Source organism: Chanodichthys erythropterus, chromosome 14 (assembly GCF_024489055.1).
Source record: "Chanodichthys erythropterus isolate Z2021 chromosome 14, ASM2448905v1, whole genome shotgun sequence".
NCBI classification, from domain to species: domain Eukaryota; kingdom Metazoa; phylum Chordata; class Actinopteri; order Cypriniformes; family Xenocyprididae; genus Chanodichthys; species Chanodichthys erythropterus.
This window is the reverse complement of record NC_090234.1, coordinates 36,553,785-36,573,985: the sequence shown is the minus strand read 5'-3', so window position 1 is coordinate 36,573,985 and position 20,201 is coordinate 36,553,785. Positions and strand designations below refer to the sequence as shown.

Below are 20,201 nucleotides of genomic sequence, written 5' to 3'. Positions count from 1 at the left end.
CGTGCCAAAGAGTATATCCATCTTGCTGCATTATAAAACGCACTGCATTAGCTTATTTTATTGGCACGCATGCATTTAGCTATATGCAGAAGTGCGAACGTATCCATACGGATGGGTTTCTCCTCATTATCAAACACAGCAGACTTCCCGCCAAAACCAGAAGAACAAGATAATTAGTCATGCCGGGCTAGGGCCTGGGAAGCAATCTGACAGAGGAATATATTGATTTAGGAGGGAGGGTGAAGCAAACAGCCGAAGTTAGGGGTTACTATCAATCTTCTCCTCCAAGTCTATCAGTATATGATGAAGCACGTATGCGTGCTCGCTCACATACACTCGTTCCAACAGCTCGCAGGACAGCTTGTCAGAAAGAGACAAATGTAAGTGGGAACTAATGTCTCTGTGGACTCTGGAGGGAGTTTACAGCCTCCAAACATTAGGGCCCTGCTTTTTTCGCCAAGTTTAAAGCTATCCCTTGAGCTGTAGACTTTTCGGATGTAGTCGGCTGGCTAAATCGGAGGATGATGAGAGGAATGGTAACACGGAAAAAATCCCTCTGAGTGAAACGCCGCCTCTGCATTCATAATACAGCGATCAGTCTCAGGTGTGGGTTGTCTTATGGAATGCTGCTGCTGATGTGTTTAGCCTAAAGAGCGCTGATCTATTTGCCGGGGATTCGAATAGCCCCGCTGTGATTGGTTTTGTGTGTATGTGTGTTCGCTCCGTCTGCCCTTGTCTCCTTCACACAAACATAAACAGTCACAATAGTCTCCACGTCCCCTAAAAGCAGGAATGCCTTGAGGATAAGCATGTTTACAGCTATGCCTCTCACATGCAATTGCGTCTCTGGCGTGCTGAAGGAGAGATAAACTGTTATGCGGGCAGCTGAAGGCTGAGGGTTTGAGTGGAGGATTTTTATGTATCGGTAGTTCGGCGGTTCAATAATCTGTGGAGACCTGCGACAGCGGAACTGGGCGGCTAATTGACGGGCTGTTTGGACAGAGCCGCGGGAACGCGGTCACTTTCACGCTCCCTCAGTCCTGTGTTTCTGTCAGGAAGACGGAAGAAGGAGAGAGGGGAATGCGGAGAAGAGCCAGACGTTGAGCCCGCAGGGGGACCTGATGTCACTCACACAGCACAGAGCTCTCGGGCAGCTCTCGGAGAGAAAGACATCCTACCTCAGGAGCGGAGAGTGCCAGTTCCTCGCTAACACAATGTGAAACACCTGTTACTGCCAAAAGCTTTCACATGTCTCGTACCTCAAGCAGACATGACACCGCTCCATCTCCAGAACTTTTGGCTGCTTCTGCAACTACCATACTTGTGCAACACTGTTGTACAACAACTGAACAAGATTCTTTGACATTTTAGTAAAGCAGACAGATGAAAATAAAAATTGTGGGATCAGGACACCATGCGAGCTCGATTCGAACCCATGTTTCTCACAAGAACACCAAGGCTCAATGGCTGCATTTACACTGCAAGTCTTAATGCACAGATACGATTTTTTGGCCGGCGTGTCTACATTCACTTTAGATGCGACTGGTATCCGATATCTGTGTTTACATTACTTCCTGCCCCAAAATGATTGTCATTGATAGTTTTACATGCACATAGTAGACCCTTGGGTTTTGAATGGCCGCTATTAAATTTGCTATTAAAATTATTTATATATTTCATGTCGAGTGGCCACGATTACCTGAATGGATAAGTTAACAGCTGTCAGTGTCATGGAGGTAGTGTGAATTCTGACTGAATGGATATAGACCAGAAAATAAATGTAATTTGCGTTTGATATTTAATCTACAGTTATTAGTTTTAGAATTCCATTTTTTTTTTTTTTTGAATGAATTCGAGTGAGCTAGAGAGAGAGAAGCTTTTGGCTTTTAAGAAAAACAACACGGCGATCTCTTTAAAATAGGTTAAAATTCAGCTGCTGAATGTATGTGTGCGCGCAATTTCTTTCTAGAAAATAAATAACGTTAGACATAAAGTTCCCACCTCAATAATAAAGCTGCAAATTTTTAGTGCGAGTGCATACAAACGATACAAACACGTCTGCTTCATAATACAACATTAAAGCTACCTTTTTAGTGAGAAAACGTCTCGCCCTTGCCTTGTGATGGCTTGGAATTCCAATGGGAATCGGATATGCGTATTTAGACGTAGATCGCATGTCCAGAGATTGGATATGTATCTGATTTAAAACCACATTTGGAAGTGGCTCAGATCGAATGCGAAAAAATCGGATCTCGTGTGGATTTGTGTGTTTAAACGTGTGCATCTAATTCCGATCTGTGTCAGATATGAGCAAAAGATCGGATTTTTTGTGCCAGTGTAAACGCAGCCAATATGTCTGGAACAAGGAGGTTAATAGTTCTTGAGAAAGCTATCCATTAAAAGGCACCTATTATGCAAAATTCACTTTTACATGGTGTTTGAACATAAATGTGTGTTGGCAGTGTGTGTACACAAAGACCATATAATGATAAAAATCCACCCACTACAATTCCGCTTTTTCATCACAGGAATAAAGTACATTTAAAATAGAAAACAGTTAATAACTGTCAATGGAGAAAGATGCTTTTTGCTTCCAGATGGTGGAAGCTAGTTATGACTTCTACCAACACATGCTAAACCAGCTAAATCTTGACCCCTTGGTCTGGCGCATATGCTAAAAAACTAGGTCACGGTGACAGTTCAGAACGATGACATAAGGAAATTTACTCCATAATGAAGCAGCGATGCTGCAAAACGTACAAGACAAGACTCCTGACATTTGAAAGTGACTTGTTTTATTAAAGACATGTCACCATACCCCAGGAGCCATTCGCTCACATATTCAGTTCTAGTAAATCTATTAAAGCATGTGCTTCTCAACACTCGTGTTCCAACTGACCTGACAAATGCTAACAGTGGTCCTATAATAATATCTGTCCTCACCCTGGGCTTTAGATCAATCTAGGTCAGTGTCACTCAGTTATCCATAGAAATATATGCACAAGGGATCTGTCCTTGCTTAAAACAAAATCGGAAAATACATCCGCAAACAGTGCAAGTGGAAGAGCAAACACACATAAAAGAACCAAAGACCTCTACGTATATGCTGGACTTAGCTAAAGCACTCACAATCCCCTTCACCACCAGGAGCTGACAGTTAGGTGGAAAGGAAAACTGAAGCACAGCTATTTATATTCAATTATGTCTAAACATCTTATTATGATATCTATTGTGAGCAATTATCATGAGTCAATAACAGCTGAGTGTTTTAATTATACCCCATGTCGAGGGGAACAGAAAGCAAATAATGCTGCAAATCACACGCACAAACCCACACACACAATGTTTTTCTATCATGGTGTGGACTTTCTAATAACTTATACTGTTTTTACTTTTAACCATAACAGAATCTTTTTTGCATTTTTATCATTTTATTAAGAGTGTGTGTATTAAAGGATAAGTTCATTTTTGAATGAAAATTTCCTGATCATTTACTCACCCCCATGTCATCCAAGATGTTTGTGCCTTTCTTTCTTCAGTCGAAAAGAAATTAAGGTTTTTGAGGAAAACATTACAGGATTATTCTCCACATAGTGCACTTCAGTGGGGTTCAGTGGGATTCACCCGGTTTAAGGTCCAAATTGCAGTTTCAGTGCAGCTTCAAAGGGCTCTACATGATCCCAGAAGAGGAATAAGGGTCTTGTCTAGCGAAACGATCGGTCATTTTTTAAAAAAATAATAATAATAATAATAAAAATGTATATACTTTTTAATCACAAATGCTCGTCTTGGAAATTTGGACCTTCCACCCACTGAAGTCCACATGGAGAAAAATCCTGGAATGTCTTCCTCAAAAACCTTAATTTCTTTTTGACTGAAGAAAGAAAGACACAAACATCTTGGATGACATGGGGGTGAGTAAATTATCAGGAAATTTTCATTCAAAAGTGAACTAATCCTTTAAGCTAATGTAGCTGATTTGGCTAACTGTCTGATTTGGGACATTTGGTTCCCACAGTGTAGTCAAAACCTGATCTAGAATCCTTGAAATAGGGCTGCATGAGTTTGTTCAAATACTATAACTGTGATATTTAATCATGACTGTTGTCATTTCAAAAAAAAAAAAAAAAAAAAAAAAAAAAACCTTTTTAAAGGTGCCCTAGAACTTTTTTTTTAAAAGATGTAATATAAGTCTAAGGTGTCTCCTGAATGTGTCTGTGAAGTTTCAGCTCAAAATACCCAATAGATTTTTTTAATTCATTTTTTTAACTGCCTATTTTGAGGCATAATTAGAAATGTGTGGCCCTTTAAATCTGGTGCTCCACGCCCACTGATCTCGCGCTTGCCTTAAACAACATAAAAAAAAGTTCACACAGCTAATATAACCCTCAAAATGGATCTTTACAAAGTGTTCGTCATGCAGCATGTCTAATCGCGCAAGTACAGTGTTTATTTGAATGTTTTCATTTGATTCTGAATGAGTTTGAGGCTATGCTCCGTGGCTAACGGCTAATGCTACACTGTTGGAGAGATTTATAAAGAATGAAGTTGTGTTTATGAATTATACAGAATGCAAGTGTTTAATAATGAAAATAGCGACGGCTCTTGTCTCCATGAATACAGTAAGAAACGATGGTAACTTTAACCACATTTAACAGTACATTAGCAACATGCTAACGAAACATTTAGAAAGACAATTCACAAATATCACTAAAAATATCATGTTATCATGGATCATGTCAGTTATTATTGCTCCATCTGCCATTTTTCGCTATTGTTCTTGCTTGCTTACCTAGTCTGTTGATTCAGCTCTGCACAGATCCAGACGTTCTTCCCTTATCTAATGCCTCAATCATGGGCTGGCATATGCAAATATTGGGGGCGTACACCCCGACTGTTACGTAACAGTTGGTGTTATGTTGAGATTCGCCTGTTCTTCTGAGGTCTTTTAAACAAATGAGATTTACATAAGAAGGAGGAAACAATGGAGTTTGAGACTCACTGTATGTCTTTTCCATGTACTGAACTCTTGTTATTTAACTATGCCAATATAAATTCAATTTTTGAATCTAGGGCACCTTTAAATTTAATCCATTATTGCACTTTCACATAAGCACAAATCAAGAGAATGTCAACTCATACGCAAGGTTTATTTTACCTAATCTAGTTTCCTGATTTATTAATATTTATGTATATTATCATATACATTAACAAAATCTGTAAATTATTAAAACCAGTAAAACCTTAAGCATTTCTTAAAAGTTAAAACAGTGAATATTAATTCTAACAATTTCAAATTATGTTAATGATTTCTATTAAAAGAACAAAAAAGACTTTATATAGTAGCTCAGAGGCTGCGCACTTACATTTATTCAGCAACCACAATCGCACAATATTGATGTATGGATTTATTACAGTTTGTCACTGAGAAGGTTTGCTCACAGATTTAGTAACAGCAAATAGCACAAGTGGCCTTGTGAAGGAACACACTGGCTGTATTACACTCTCTGAGCAAAATATCTCAGTGAAGATTGCTAATGTTTGTCTGTGTTTTCAGATCATCTGCGTTTGCCAGGTTGCCAGGTTGGGAAGATTAAGTAAAACACTAGGCAGAAAATGTATCTATTTAAGAGAAAAGCTCTATGAAATCTGGCAACCCCAAGCATGAAAGCTTATGGAGGCTTGTGACCAATGCAAGTTAAATGGTTAGTTCACCCAAAAATGAAAATTCTGTCATTAATTACTCACCCTCACCCTGTAAGACCTTCGTTCATCTTCGGAACACAAATTAAGATATTTTTTGATAAAATCCAATGGCTCAGTGAGGCCTCCATTGCCAGAAAGATAATTAACACTTTCAGTCCAGAAAGATGCTAAAGACATTTAAAACAGTTCATGTGACTACAGTGGTTCAACCTTAATGTTATGAAGAGACGAGAATACTTTTTGTGTGTCACAAAAACAAAATAATGACTTTATTCAACAATATCTAGTGATGGAAGATTTCAAAAAACTGCTTCATGAAGCTTCGAAGCTTTACTAACCTTTTGTTTAGAATCAGTGGTTCGGAACGTGTACTTCCAAAGTCATGTGAACCATTGAAATTTCGAAACACTTATGACGTGACAAAGCCTCGTTTACTAAAATCACGTGACTTTGGAAGTTTGATACCGTTTGATACACGCTCCGAACCACTGATTCGAAACAAAATAGTCGTAAAACTTTAAAGCTTCATGAAGCATTGTTTTGAAATCACCCAAGTAACCCCTTAACAGAAATATCAATAGAAAGAAAAAAAAACACTTTTTCAGGATAAATAACCAGAGGGTCAATATCACAGACGGTTATACTTAAGTAATCGAAAGCAGCAGAAATCACTATCACGGTTAAAATACGATTAATCATCCAACCCTACCTTGAATATAAGACCCCATTGACAATGTGAGTAACTCAAAGACATATTTATTCGAAATAAATACAAACTTCCTGAACATTCTAGACTGATGTGCTGTTTGTACAACTTTAAATGTGTTACGCATGTCAACTGCAATAAGCTTTCTAGGAAGAGGAAATTCTTGTATCCACAAGAGAGACAAAATGCTACATAAATCGAATACAGTTACATAATTCATTTACCTCGATGAGGCAAAATGGAAATGCTATTTTTATTAACATCAGCATAAATCAAAGACCATAAATTAAACATTTGTGCTTGGCAACAAATGAATATGAAATGAATATGCACATCCAATTCGAAAACTTCTCTTACATTTTTTGCCATTTCGTTTGATTATGAAACAGTCTGATGATCCATGATGCAGACATTCAAAAGTACCTCTGTTCTTTTGATATAATGATTATTGTTGCAGTGTTCCTGAATAGGAAGAGCTCTAGGACATGGGGCGTGGGAATGACAAATGAACAGCTCATATTATGAGTGCAATTGCTGAAACCAAGTAGTGGGGCTAAATGCCAGGGATGTGATTGATCGAAAATATACCGCTCTCCCTGCTGATGCAGTCATTAAATAAACGCAGCATCTGGAATCGGCTAGACACGGGCACGCCGTGTGCTCTTTTCCTCAGGCTAGTGATCCGCACGCACCCAGAGGCCAGCGGGCCCAGCTAAGGTCATCTCTCACACTCCATGCTAAAAATATCAGTCGGTCTGCTGTTAATATGAAGCTTCTGGGATAGTCGCAGTGATCCCCGTTTACTCTTACATCTGCAATCTTGTCACACAGGAAAGGCTAAAGAGATGCTTCTCAAAATTGCTCCTTGTTTTTCTGCCTGGGTTGCGCAGCCCGTGGGATGGAGGAAGTGTCTTGTCATGCGTGGAGACAGCAAGATGCCTGTAACTAATCTAACTGACAGCCTCTCAGACACAGATCACAGGGCTGATGGGAGAGAACGGTGGAGCAGAGAACTTTCCAAACAGATTAATTTATAAAGAAGTCTTTCTGTGGCTCACGAGAAGCCCGCTCCTGACATGGGATAGCCCATCTTAAAATCTTAAAATAATTTTAAAAAATTCTGTCCTCATTTACTAACAACATGTGAAGTCTGCATACTGAAAATAACTGCTCCAACAAATAATTTATTAAATAATGCAACGTTTCGACCAACCAGGCATGTGCCTGATGTGCGGACTTCACATTTCTTTTTTCTTAAGAGTTTTTTTTGTTGTCCTGCACCTGAGCCCAGTTTGTTTTTGTTTTTTAGGGGGGGATGTGCACATCTACTTGATAATTTTGACTCATTTACTAACACTCATGTTGCTCCAAACATGTATGACTTTCTTTCTGCAGCGAAACACAAATGGAGGAATTGTGAAAAATGCACTTTTCTCATGCAGTTACAGTGAATGGGAATCGAGGCTTTCAAGCGTCAAAGATGACGCAGAAACACCATTAGGTGCATTAGGTAGGTTCAGAGAATTTTCACAGGCAAAATCCAGTCATTTCAATAGGAATCCACGTGACAGCGAATTTAACCATGCAGATTTCGGACTTTGTATAGGTTTGTCAAATGGATTCACCACAATGACCAACAGAAAGCTATTCGATATGCAAGTAATTCTATTTGAGCTGTGCTTCATACTTTGCTACACTTTTGACAGTAGACAACGGACCTTCTTTTGTCTGCGAAATTTTACTAATGTGACCACACCTTAAGGCCGTGTGTCCACCTAAGCGTTTTTTCCAGCTTCGAGCATACTTTGTTTTCAATGGGAGCGCCGCGTTTTTTAAACGTTAACGAGGCGCTGAGCGTCTTTTTTACGCTCAAGCGCTGAGAGCTGGGCGTTTTTTACTGGTCGCTTCGAGTTGAAGAATATTCAACTTTGAGTAAAACGCTGCGCTCATCACTGTCACTTTTTAGCCAGCCATCCAATCAGAGTGGAGGAGGGGCGGGACAAATACAACTCCGACCAACTGTCACATTCTTGCTGTACAGCGACATCAACAAACAGAAACAAAATGGATGAGAAATTAATATTGCTGGTCTCCGAACAAGTAATAGCAAGTAATTCCACATTGTGTGAACATTTTTAGCCTGAAACAAATTACATGCAAAATCAGTTATAAGTAACAGTGACGCGGATATTCCGTATCATAGCAACAAAGCGTCTCAACGGAAAAAAACGCTGCGCTGCAGAAGCGCTCTCAAGCGCTCACAGACGGGCGTTTTAAGCAGAGCGCCTAGCGTTTTCAGCTGGCTAAAAACGCTCTGGTGGACACACGGCCTAAGTCTTTTGAAATAATATGATAACTTTCTGTAAGGAACTTAAGTTGACATTCAGTGATAGGCCTTTCCTCCAAAAGCTGTTAACCACTGCTAATGGAACAGTGAGTTAGAAGAACCAAATCTGACCTGGTTTGTGAATGAATCACCATATCAACCAATTCAATAAAAAGATCTCACTCAAAAGAATGAATCAGACATTGTCTACTTCTCTCATTATCTCCTAAGAACATGTCAAAAAGGCCAAGGGCAGATGATTTTAATTCAATAACAACTATCTGTTCATTCATCTCACAAAAATGTTTTATGTGGCTCCTGAAGACTCATATAAAGGGTTAGTTCACCCAAAATTAAATTTCTCTCTTTAAGTACTCACACTCCTGTCATCCCAAACCCGTAAGACCTTCAGACCACAAATTAAGATATTTTTGATGAAATCCGAGGGTTTCTGAAGCACACATAGGCAGCATTGTCATTGCACATTTTGAGGTCCAGAAAGGTATAAGACATCTTTAAAATAGTGAGTATAGTGGTTCAACCTTAATGTTATGAAGTGACGAGAATACTGCACAAAAACGAAACAAAAATAACGACTTTATTTAACAATGTGAACTGTTGTCATACGCAGTTGACATAGTGAACGCAGTTTAACACTTCTGTGTTCTATGCCAGAATGCCGACTCATTATTGGCCAGCTCTTGTGTCAGCATTACACGCATGCTTCGTGCTGCTCAAATGTACAGTGTCGGCCAATACCGAGACAGCGTTTGGACGTAAACACGGAAGCGCTGAACTGCGTGTACTACATCAATTGCGATATGACAACAGTTTAAATTGTCGTTATTTTTGTTTTGTTTTTGCACACAAAAAGTCCTCATAACATTAAGGTTGAAACGCCGTAGTCACGTGGACTATTTTAACAATGTCTTTAATACCTTTCTTGGTTCCGAATTTGTGTTCTGAAGATGAACAAAGGTCTTACGGGTTTGGGACGACATGAGGGTGAGTACTTAATGACAGAAATTTCATTTTCAGTCATACGGACTACATTCTGTTTTAAACTTGAAAGTTTCAGTCCCAATTCAGTGTTACTGGACTTGGAATGAACTTTTTTTTTTCTCTCTCTCTCTCTCAGATATACTCTTATTGGGCTCCACAGAAAAAAAAGTCATCCAGGTTTGGAACAACATGAGGGTGAGAAAAATCGTCTTTTAATGTCTGATGCAGATAACTGGTTCCACTTGAATTCAACAAACAGCAAGCACAAACAACAGCGAGGACAACACTTCACATCTACCTGTCACAGGTTTTACACTTTTTTTTTTTCCGCAGCTTTGCTTTTATCTTTCTGCAGAACCATGGCATTTTCCCTGATGTGGCCAATGGGAAAAGAGACCGAAGGGGTGACGGTGAAGATACAGAAGAGGTGAAAGAAAGTAGTAGTGAAAGACAGAGAGTCTCAGCTGTCACTTCTAATTTCTTGTATCATAAATGGTACATGATCAAACCTATGTATCTACCTGAGAGAGAAACCTTGAGTAGCACAGAAGACTAAAGCTCTACGACACATCAAAGGGTCACTCCATGTTATCATCAGGATAAGGCAGAGAAAGTACCCGTCTCTGGAAGGTAAGGCTACGTATGTCCAACACATCCTATTAAGACTTGACAAATGTTCTTTACTACTACCAAAGCAATATTCATTCATCCATCAGTAGACATAACATAAATATGGCATGGTAGACACATATAAGACCCTTAGGAGTGGACTTGAGTGGCTTATGGAATTTGTTTTATTCATTTTAACCAATTTAGCTAATGCAAAAATCATGTATGATTTCAAACTCTAAATATTTAATTCCAACAGTGACAGGATTGAAATACAGCACTGAGGAAACTTCACTCTTGGCATAGGCAGCATGAATGGGAAGCGAGCGAGAGTTTTTATAAAGCAATATTGTTGCCGTTCACTCTTTCAGCGGCTGACACTGGTGGAAGTATCAAACATCAGAAAAGTATACAAATGCACCCTGCTCTTCTCCCTTGAGGACAACAGCTGAATCCCCCGCTGTTGTCGGCACATTATAAGAAATCATGAGTACAGGGAAACAGGACCACTCCTGTGAACACAATGAGGGTAGCGAGCCTGGTCTGTGCCCTATTTACGAAGACTATGTCCAAATGAATAGTCACTACAGGGGAAACCAGAGAACAAAGCACATCTATCTACTTCACCGCTGACAGAAATTGTTTTCTCTTGTAAAGATAAATTGAATTTGTTTGCAACACCTGCAGACTCCTCAGTTTCAACTGAGAACAGAACATCCGGTCCTAAAGTGCAAATAAACTCACTATTCCCGCAAATGATACAGGAATATGGACATTTATTGCTCTTTAGACCTCCATTACGTTCTTGATTCTAATAATAAATGGCCCAAAGTGGTTTTTGCCATTTCCTTCTCCTCTAAAGCTAACTTTCTGAAGCAAAAGTGCAACTTTGAAAACTGCAAGAATCAAAAACTTTCCTCAGGCTTACCACTGTAAAGTCTTCGGCCGAGCAGTTCTGTCCGCTGAAGTTGCAGCTCTTCAGCATCTCTTCCAGCTGGTGACCCGTCCGGTTGAAGATGTCCTGCATGTCCGGCGCCGGATACTCCAAATCGGTGGGCTTGTGGCCGTCCTTGTTTTTGGGGGGCAAGCCGGTCAGGTTGGCCAGGTGGTAGATGTCGGCGTCAGTAAGAGCAGAAAAGCGGAAGCGATTGATGTTGCAGATGGTCACGGCGGGGAACACCATCTCCGGGGTGGCCTCCTCGTTCAGCGCCGTGACGTGAGGATGCTCCAGGTAGGAGATGGCACACTTTGCCGCCTGGTACAGAAAGAGAGCCAGGGACACCAGAAACGCGAGAGCCCAGAGGGTCTGTCTGACTCCCAGCCGGCCCGACACAAAGATGTGGTTAATCCCATGGAGCGAGCTGGTATTGGCAAAGCCGGCCAGGTCCTTGGCTGGGGGGCTGCAGCTCTCCTCGATTAGGCTCTCTTTGTCCCCATCCTGGTTGCCTTTCTGCTTCTCATCCTCCTCTGCAAATTTGATTTTGCAAACAAATTCGATCGGCATGTGGGCAGCCAGGTCTGCGTTTGGGATGCTTGGATAACAGCTTGGAGCCCCAGTTTCCACTAACTCCCGTTGCTCTGACGAACAAGATCTCAACTCCAGAAAGAAAACAAGGGAAAAAAAGGCATGCGGAGCGAGAGCGGCCGTTACTGTCGTGTGCAGTGGAGGGAACTGCCTCTGTCTCTCAGTTTCAGCTCTCCTGTGCTGATGCTCGTGGTGCTGCGCTCGGACTGCTCATCTGAGCACTTGTTCGGCACGCTTACGAGTCTTGCTTACCAGCTCTGATACACCTAGGGAAACAAACAACAATAACAGAAAAACATACAACAGACCTCTTCTTTGCTTTATAGACACAGATGAAAATGCAGCATTTTGGCTCAAGCTAAAAGAGGCTGGGGGGGCTTCTTAATAATTCATGAGGAAGCAACACTGTGATTATTTCCTCTTCACCGGCACAAGCAGCAGCAACTCAAAAACCCCCCACGCTCTCAGTCCTCTCGCATTCTCTCTCCGTCTCCTGCTCTCTCTCTCACACACACATACGCGTACGTATACACTCGCATCCACCTCTCGCTCTCTCTCTCTCTCTCTCTCTCACTTAATCCACTTGTTTGAGATGCTTTCTTACCCCTTGACCACAATAAGTTGCCATCAAAGGCTGCTTCGCTAAACATCCCGGACAAGATGAGAACGTCAGCAGGGTCAGTGGATTTTAATGTCAGCCCCCCACCCATCCACCCCCACCTTAGTCCCAGAAGACATCCTAATTGCGACAATAATGAGGCGTGAGGAGCGAGTGTAAACAGCTCACAACTCTGAACAATCAATCTTCAAGAGAAAAAAAAGCTAAGAAAAAGGGGAAAAGAGAAAGAAAGGATATCGATTGTGCAGAAGCATCAGTCAAAGATTAAGGAAAGCAGTACAACGGTCCTTTCTTATCAGGAATTAATGGTAGCATCACCGGGCTCTGGCACGAATTTAAATTAGTGCCTGTCTCCAGATCTAGGATCGGATGACACCGAAGATGCAGAAATAACGTATTGATCTTGACCCTACTTTCACACTTTTCTTTCATAGACGAACACTCTCGTGGTGTTAATAGCCTTTTGCTATTGCCAAACAAAATTATGTAAAATGCATCTCCCTAATGCATAGTTTTCTTCTATAAATGCAATTAGCTTTACAGGTCACATCTCTGTGGGATAAAACATTTGGAAAAATGCAGTATTTTAAGGCTAATCAAAAGGCTTTAAAAATTCAAGAACCAAAACAAACTTTTTTAATCTCAATTTCCATTACTTATCACTGATTACTATTAAGCATATACAAGAGGTTAATAGTAATCAGTGATAAGTAAGGGAGATTAAAAAGGTTTGTGTTGGTTCTTGAATTTTTAAAGCCTTTTGATATGGTATGCTTGGTGGTGCGTTATCAAAAACGCACCTGGTGCAGATAGCCTATGTTTGATGGACAGAAAGTTTTATAGCTGCTGCAGTTGCTAAGTCTCATGACACATAGCAACACAGCTGAAAGTATGCCTTGTTTGACCTTTTATTGAAAGTAGCCTACCTGTCGATGCCTTCACTAGCACCCCATAAAAGCTGTTTGGGGGGTTTGAGTTGAGTCAAGCAAGACGCGCGAAAGGGCCGTTTGCAAAATATGCTGTATTTTTGTAATTCCGCTAGGTGAAACTAATGTTGCGGAAACTATGCTTCACCTATGGTACGGAACATCATCTGAAGACAATCGTCGTTATTTCTAATTTATTTCAGATCTAAATCAGTCAAACGACAAATAAACACTATGCCAGGTGTCAGTTTAAATGTATGCCCGAAGTGTATTATTAAGAATTAAAAATAATAGGCCCGTAATATAAAAAAAAAAAAATACATTGGTAGCTGTGACGAGCAGGGCGGGCGAGAGCCGTAAGGGAACGGCGCGAGGCTGGTGACGCGAGTGATAATGAGCGTCACCTGCGAGGCGTGCCGGCCTCGAGTCTCTCACGGAGGAGCTCCAGAGGCATAAGGAGGAGCGACTACAGTGAAGGACAAGAGAGGACCAGGCCTGGACTTTATTTTATGTTTTATTATGTTTGTGTGGCCGGCAGACGTCCGCGAGGGTCTGCCGGCATTACTTTCGTTTTGTTCTTTGTTTATTTTGGAATTAAACTTTGTTTGAACGTTCGCCGGTTCCCGCCTCCTTCTTCCCATATTTACGAACTTCGTTACATTGGTGCCGAAACCCGGGAGGAAGGAGGGACATGCTGTCGGAGAGCCCTCGCTGCTGAGGGGGATCGCGGTGCTGCGGAGTTCGGGCAGCGTGGGAGTGAAGACCGCGAGAGGCTGCCCGAGGCGGTGGTGCTGGAGCCAAGTGAAAGGTGGGACGGAGACCCAGATGCCGTGCTCCTGGGACGAGGTGGGGTGGCTGCCGTCCAGGAGGGAGCGGAGGAGTCGCCGCCATCTGCCGTGGGCCGGAGCCTGCTGCCGTCCGCCATGAAAGGGAGGAGCAGGGGACGGGGGACTCGCTGACGGCTGCCCTCAGCCGGAGGAGCCATTGCCGGCCGCCAGGAGGCAGTCGAGGATTGGGCCATCCACCAAGCGTCCAGTGCCATCGCATGTGGCACCGCGAGGAAAAGCCTCTCGGCAGGCTCTCGTCCTGTCGCTCCCCTTGCTTCCGTCTCCTTTCTCTCGTCTCGTCTGTCCTTACCCCCAGGTGCTGCGGCCGCCGAGACAGGCCCCGGGGGGGCAGTAAGCGCAGTCGCGGGAGTACCCCCCGGCCTGCGAGGGGCGTTGGGGGTATGTGGCGACCAGGGCGGGCGAGAGCCGTGAGGGAACAGCGCGAGGCCGGTGACGCGAGTGATAATGAGCGTCGCCTGCGAGGCGTGCCGGCCTCGAGTCTCTCACGGAGGAGCTCCGGAGGCATAAAAGGAGGAGCGACTACAGTGAAGGACGAGAGAGGACCAGGCCTGGACTTTATTTTATGTTTTATTATGTTTGTGTGTCCGGCAGACGTCCGCGAGGGTCTGCCGGCATTACTTTCGTTTTGTTCTTTGTTTATTTTGGAATTAATCTTTGTTTGAACGTTCGCCGGTTCCCGCCTCCTCCTTCCCATATTTACGAACTTCGTTACAGTAGCCTATTATAAATAAAATACAAGTCAAACATAATTAGAATAAATGTAAGTATATTAAAAATATAAGTATTGTTTAAAAAAATAAATTGAAATAATGCAAATTGATTACTTTAACAAATGCATAGCCATCGACTAACAATTGATCAATTAACAGCCTGTAGACAGTTAAGTTTTCACATGTTTTTATAAAAAAACTTTTCACTATGGTGAATGAAATACTATGGAAATAGTTTCAGTTATAACTCTTTTTTTCCCCACTTGATTTAGTCTAGTTAGTTTTACATCTAATACAATGTGATTCTCAGTAATCGAGATCTTTCAGCAGCAGCTCATTTTTCTTCTTGGGCGAGTGATCCACTCACAGCTTTTCCTCCATGGAATCCACCATGGGCCAGCAAACCAATGAGAATGTGGGACAATGATGATGATACATTACAACAGAGCGAAGGCGCAAAAGCTGCTGTAGATCTGCTTACCCAGAAGCCTCTATAACTGGCAGATTTAAAGAAAATTACCATACATATTGCCAACATTTTATAATGTAGGCTTTATGGTACACCTCAAACAAGGGAATTTATAGTAATTTATAGTGTTAATGTGTGGCTTGGGTATGCATAGCATTCGCAGCTTATATCTTATATGGACCACACGCCACTGATATACATATAAAAAGGCTTTAAAAATTCAAGAATCAAAACAAACTTTTTTTAATCTCCCTTACTTAACACTGATTACTACTAACCTGTTTTCTATGCTTAATAGTGTATAATATATAATGCTTTATATATATATATGTATGTATATATGGCATTTATGTATGTTCTTTTTATGCAGCAGCAGCATATCTTACATTCTCACAGCAGCATGTCTGTGTATCTATTAGAAGTAGCAAATCCTTTCTTGCTCTGCAGCAGCTATAATCAACAACAGCAGCAGTGTAGCAGATCTAGTCCGCCAAGACCAAATACATTAACATTGCCATATTCAATAACATGCTAAAACTATTCCGAGAGTTGTCATGATTGAATGCGGAATGCAGAAAATTAAGTATAGGAGGGTTGGGCTTCAGCTTTGAATGTTTAAATATAGCATAAGTGGAGCAAATTGTAACGCTCCTAAAGTTTTATTTTTCATTATTCTGTTTTTTTTGTACTTTTATGACACAAGATGCTTTTCAATTTTGTAGCTGATTGTGCTACAAGAGTGCATTTTGTTTACTGCTTAGTGCTTAATACACTAAAGGAGGCTGTACTGTACCAACTACTTCATGGGGGACTAAATGCTGCTAGGTGGAACAAACTGTTATTTGCACTACTGTCTGTTCAAAATAAATGAGAAAAAAAAAAAACCTAACCTTGTGGATTTTTTGCTTTATCCAGTATACACTTTAGTTTAGGGTTCAATTCTCACTATTAACTAGTTGCTTATTACCATGCATATTACTAAGATATAAAGCACATACTAATGCCTTATTCTGCACTAAAACTTAACAACCTCACTAACTAATAAGCAGTAATTAGGGGTTTATTGAGGCAGAAGTTAATAGTTATTTAATAGTGAGAATTGGACCCTAAAACTAAAGTATGAGCATGTTTTCCTATTGTACTGAAATCGTACTAAAATGTGACCCCAAAACCGAGGTACATACCGAACTGTGACTTCTGTGCACCGTTTCACCTCTAATACATACACATATATATATTAGAGGTGTAAGGGTACATGTATTCATCCCAAACCGAACAGTGCGGACATCACGGTTCGGTGCATGAAGTCACAAGACAAATACACTCACAGGCGATCCACACTCCAATCCAGAAGGGGGTATGCGCGGTAATGCAACACTGTTTGCTATCAGTAAAGAAGAGACAATGATCAGTATGTTTTCCTGTAATCTCTCAACCAGTGTTTCAACTGTGGAAAGAATAATATCTCACATAGCATTACATTCACCTAAGGCATTATTTCACTAGAGAAATAAACTCTAGAGAGGAGCAATTCATATATGCACTATATTATTTTATATATTTATTATATTTACTTAACCTGTTAGTACTGTCTTGATAATTTTATGTATGTTTGAATAAATTTGTCATGAAAACAAGTTATGACAGTAACTGTGTAAATGATTATATTTACAAAATGAATTGGAGTAAAAAAAAAAAAAAAACTTTATAATTAGATTTAGAAGCTAATGCAAAACCTGCCTGTGCAATTTACATGTTTTTTGTTTTGTTTTGTTTTGTTTTGTTTTTGAGTGCTTATTATATCAAAAAAAAAAAAAAGGGGGGGCTCCCTATAGTTTACAGCATTAGCTAAGATTTTATCCCAAGGAAATCTTTAATCATAATTGAATTTATTTAAAAACACAGATGCACATTTGTTTAATAAATAAAAAAAAAGAAGCAAAGTACCGAACCGTCATGTTTCTATACCATTAAATTGGTTTCATGAACATGCCAATGAGTTCACTTTACTCAAATGGCCACCACAGTCACCAGATCTCAATTCAATAGAGCACTTTTGGGATGTGGTGGAATGGGGATTCACATCATGGATGTGCAGGCAACAAACCTGCAGAAAATGTTTGATGCTATTATGTCAATATGGATATGAAGTTGAAACGACATGAGGGTGAATAAATGATGTCAGAATTGTAATTTTTGGGTGAACTAACCCTTTAAGGATTATCTCCATGGGCTTGATATCATCTGGGAATGAATTATATATGCAGCATACCTGTGTATAATATCTGTGTACAAAGTTTCCCTATTATACAGTATTTTCAATATTGTTTTCTGTAAATGGAGATCTCCTACCTCAATAGTGATATTATGTGCAAGGGCACTCCTGACTTTAAAAACTTGTATCCATAAATATACAAGCTTAGGTCACCTTACATTTACGCCTGGGTTTGATAGTGAAGGAGCGCTGTTACTCTGACAAAGGCCAATGTGCTTTTCTAATTGTAATGAAATTAGATGGGTCTTCAGTTAACTATAAGGGACTTTATTGGGACAACAAAGACAAATATATGGGACAACAAAGCGATTCCCTCCAGTGTGTCACGGCCCTACAGCCCAAATACATATATAATGCACGTTGATCATGTGCATGAGGAAATGTGTCTTTTCCTCTTAACACCAGTGTTTAAGCAATGCAGGATTACTCTAAAGCAGAAAAAGCTGTTTTTATGTTAAATTTCTCTCCAGGCTTGTGTTTTTCAGTTTCCATGCCAGGTCAAGTTTTCTTAGAAGCGTTAGTGGGACCTTTTATTTTTAGCTCCAGTAATATTGACAGATTTACAGAACTTCTCAAAAAATGACTCCTCACTGGTACTATTTCAATGTTTTTAAAAAAGACTTTATATATTCCACTTCAAATGATGCCCCCAATAAACATACACAGAGGTCTGGGTTAAGCCCTGAATATCCAATTGGCACTAGAATCACACCTGCCTCTGGCTTTTGACTCATATGGCATTTAGGCTACGTTCACACTGCAGGGCTTAATGCTCAATTCCGATTTTTTTGAAAAAATTAGATTTTTTTGCAAGGCCGTTCACATTTTCAATTAAATGCGACCTTTTGTGATCTCCTGCGTGAACGTGAAATGACCCAGAAGTGACCCACATGCGCAGAAGAGTACGTAACGGTCAACGACAACACTCGTTGTTTGCGGAAGTAGACGGCCACTTCGTTTGTTCCAGTCTTTAACCTCCTTATATTTGGCTCGGAGGCTTTTTATTTTTCGCTGGCATTGGATCAGGATCGTCTGTAACCACGCTCGGCCATTTCACTGGAAATGTTTTCGTAAACCGCCCGGTTCCAATAAGAGCCCTCGAGTTTGGCCTGAATAGAGCTGTCACCCCAAATATTAATTAAATCTGTGACCTCGCTTCCCTTCCATTGACTGGTCTCAGCAGCATCGTCCGCCGTGGTTATTGTTTATCTTCTCGTTCCCGCCTACTTCAACGCACAATTATGACATTTGTAGCGTATCAATGACGTACGGGTCGGATACATGTGGCCTGGCCGTTCAGACGGAGGTCGCATTTCAAAAGATCGGATACGTATCGGATTCAGGACCACATACCCAAGTGGCCTGGGTCACATTTGAAAAGATCGGATCTGTGTCGTTCAGACTGTCATGAAAAGATCAGATACAGGTCGCATAGGGGCAAAAAAAATCGGAATTGGGTCGTTTCAGCCAGCAGTGTGAACGTAGCCTTAGTTTTGTTTTTTTAATTATTATTATTATTATTATTATATGCAACACTTTATACAACAGTCACTTGATGGTGAGTCTCTAGAGCTTATTGGAGCCTATGGGATTCTCTTTCCCCCTGAGCATCAGTGTTCTCCAAAGCTATTCAAACAATATTTATGCATCTATCAGCCTCCTAATTCTCCATTCAGTCAAACATTGAACATTCCCAGCTAAAGGCTCAAAATATATTTAATATCATGATAAACTCTCTGTATATAGCTCATAACCTAACACAGGTTTTCATTTTAAACCTCATGTGTGAGCCAGAATTTGTTGTCTTTAAAGAGTCTGTCCCAGAGGAGACTGTTTTCAGTTACATGTTGGAAGCAAAATGGGGCTTCATCATGTTGTTCTGATGGATGCACTGCAGGGGGAGGGAGGACAGGGTGAGGAATGAATCCTAACCTTGTTCCAGTGATATGAGACAGCAACATGCTCAGAGGACACATCTGTCATATGGCATAGGAAATCTCCCAAACCGAGTTATAGTGTCTTTGGTACAAAAACATGGACATGAGCCTGATGTGTCAGCGAGAACGGTTCATGTAACAGAAATATTTGCAGTTATCAACTTTTACAACTCTGCAAAAAACACTGTACAGTACTTTATCGGCAGGATTCGGACTAAAATTGACATTTGCTGGAATAAACCACTGACCAATAACAGTACCAATGAAATTTATTACATGGTATTCTGTGAAAATAGCCAAATTCAGTTGTGCATACCACTTTTTTATAGATATTTGTGACTGTTATAATGGTAAAAGTGGCTTGAGAATTTCTATTCTGCACCAGCATCCCAAGGTGAGATATTATCAGGTGCAGTAAGTTTCGAATGGTGTGAGTGAGAGAAAATTCTACTGTGAGGGATATTCATTCAGGAAGTGTCAGGAACACCTCTTGAATATCACTTCTGTCACTGCTTCTATGGACATTATCTTTGCTAGCACATT

The 20,201-nt window shown here is 40.6% G+C and overlaps 1 protein-coding gene across 1 annotated transcript in view; it reads right to left on the bottom strand.

Moving 5' to 3' along the window:
* Positions 1-11,853, bottom strand: part of asic4a (acid-sensing (proton-gated) ion channel family member 4a) — a 108,723-nt gene extending 96,870 nt beyond the window's left edge. Inside the window, exon 1 of the mRNA XM_067409604.1 lies at positions 11,278-11,853. Within this exon, the coding sequence (XP_067265705.1) occupies positions 11,278-11,853 (576 nt within the window). The remainder of the gene's footprint in view (positions 1-11,277) is intronic.
* Between the last annotated feature and the right edge of the window lie 8,348 nt (positions 11,854-20,201).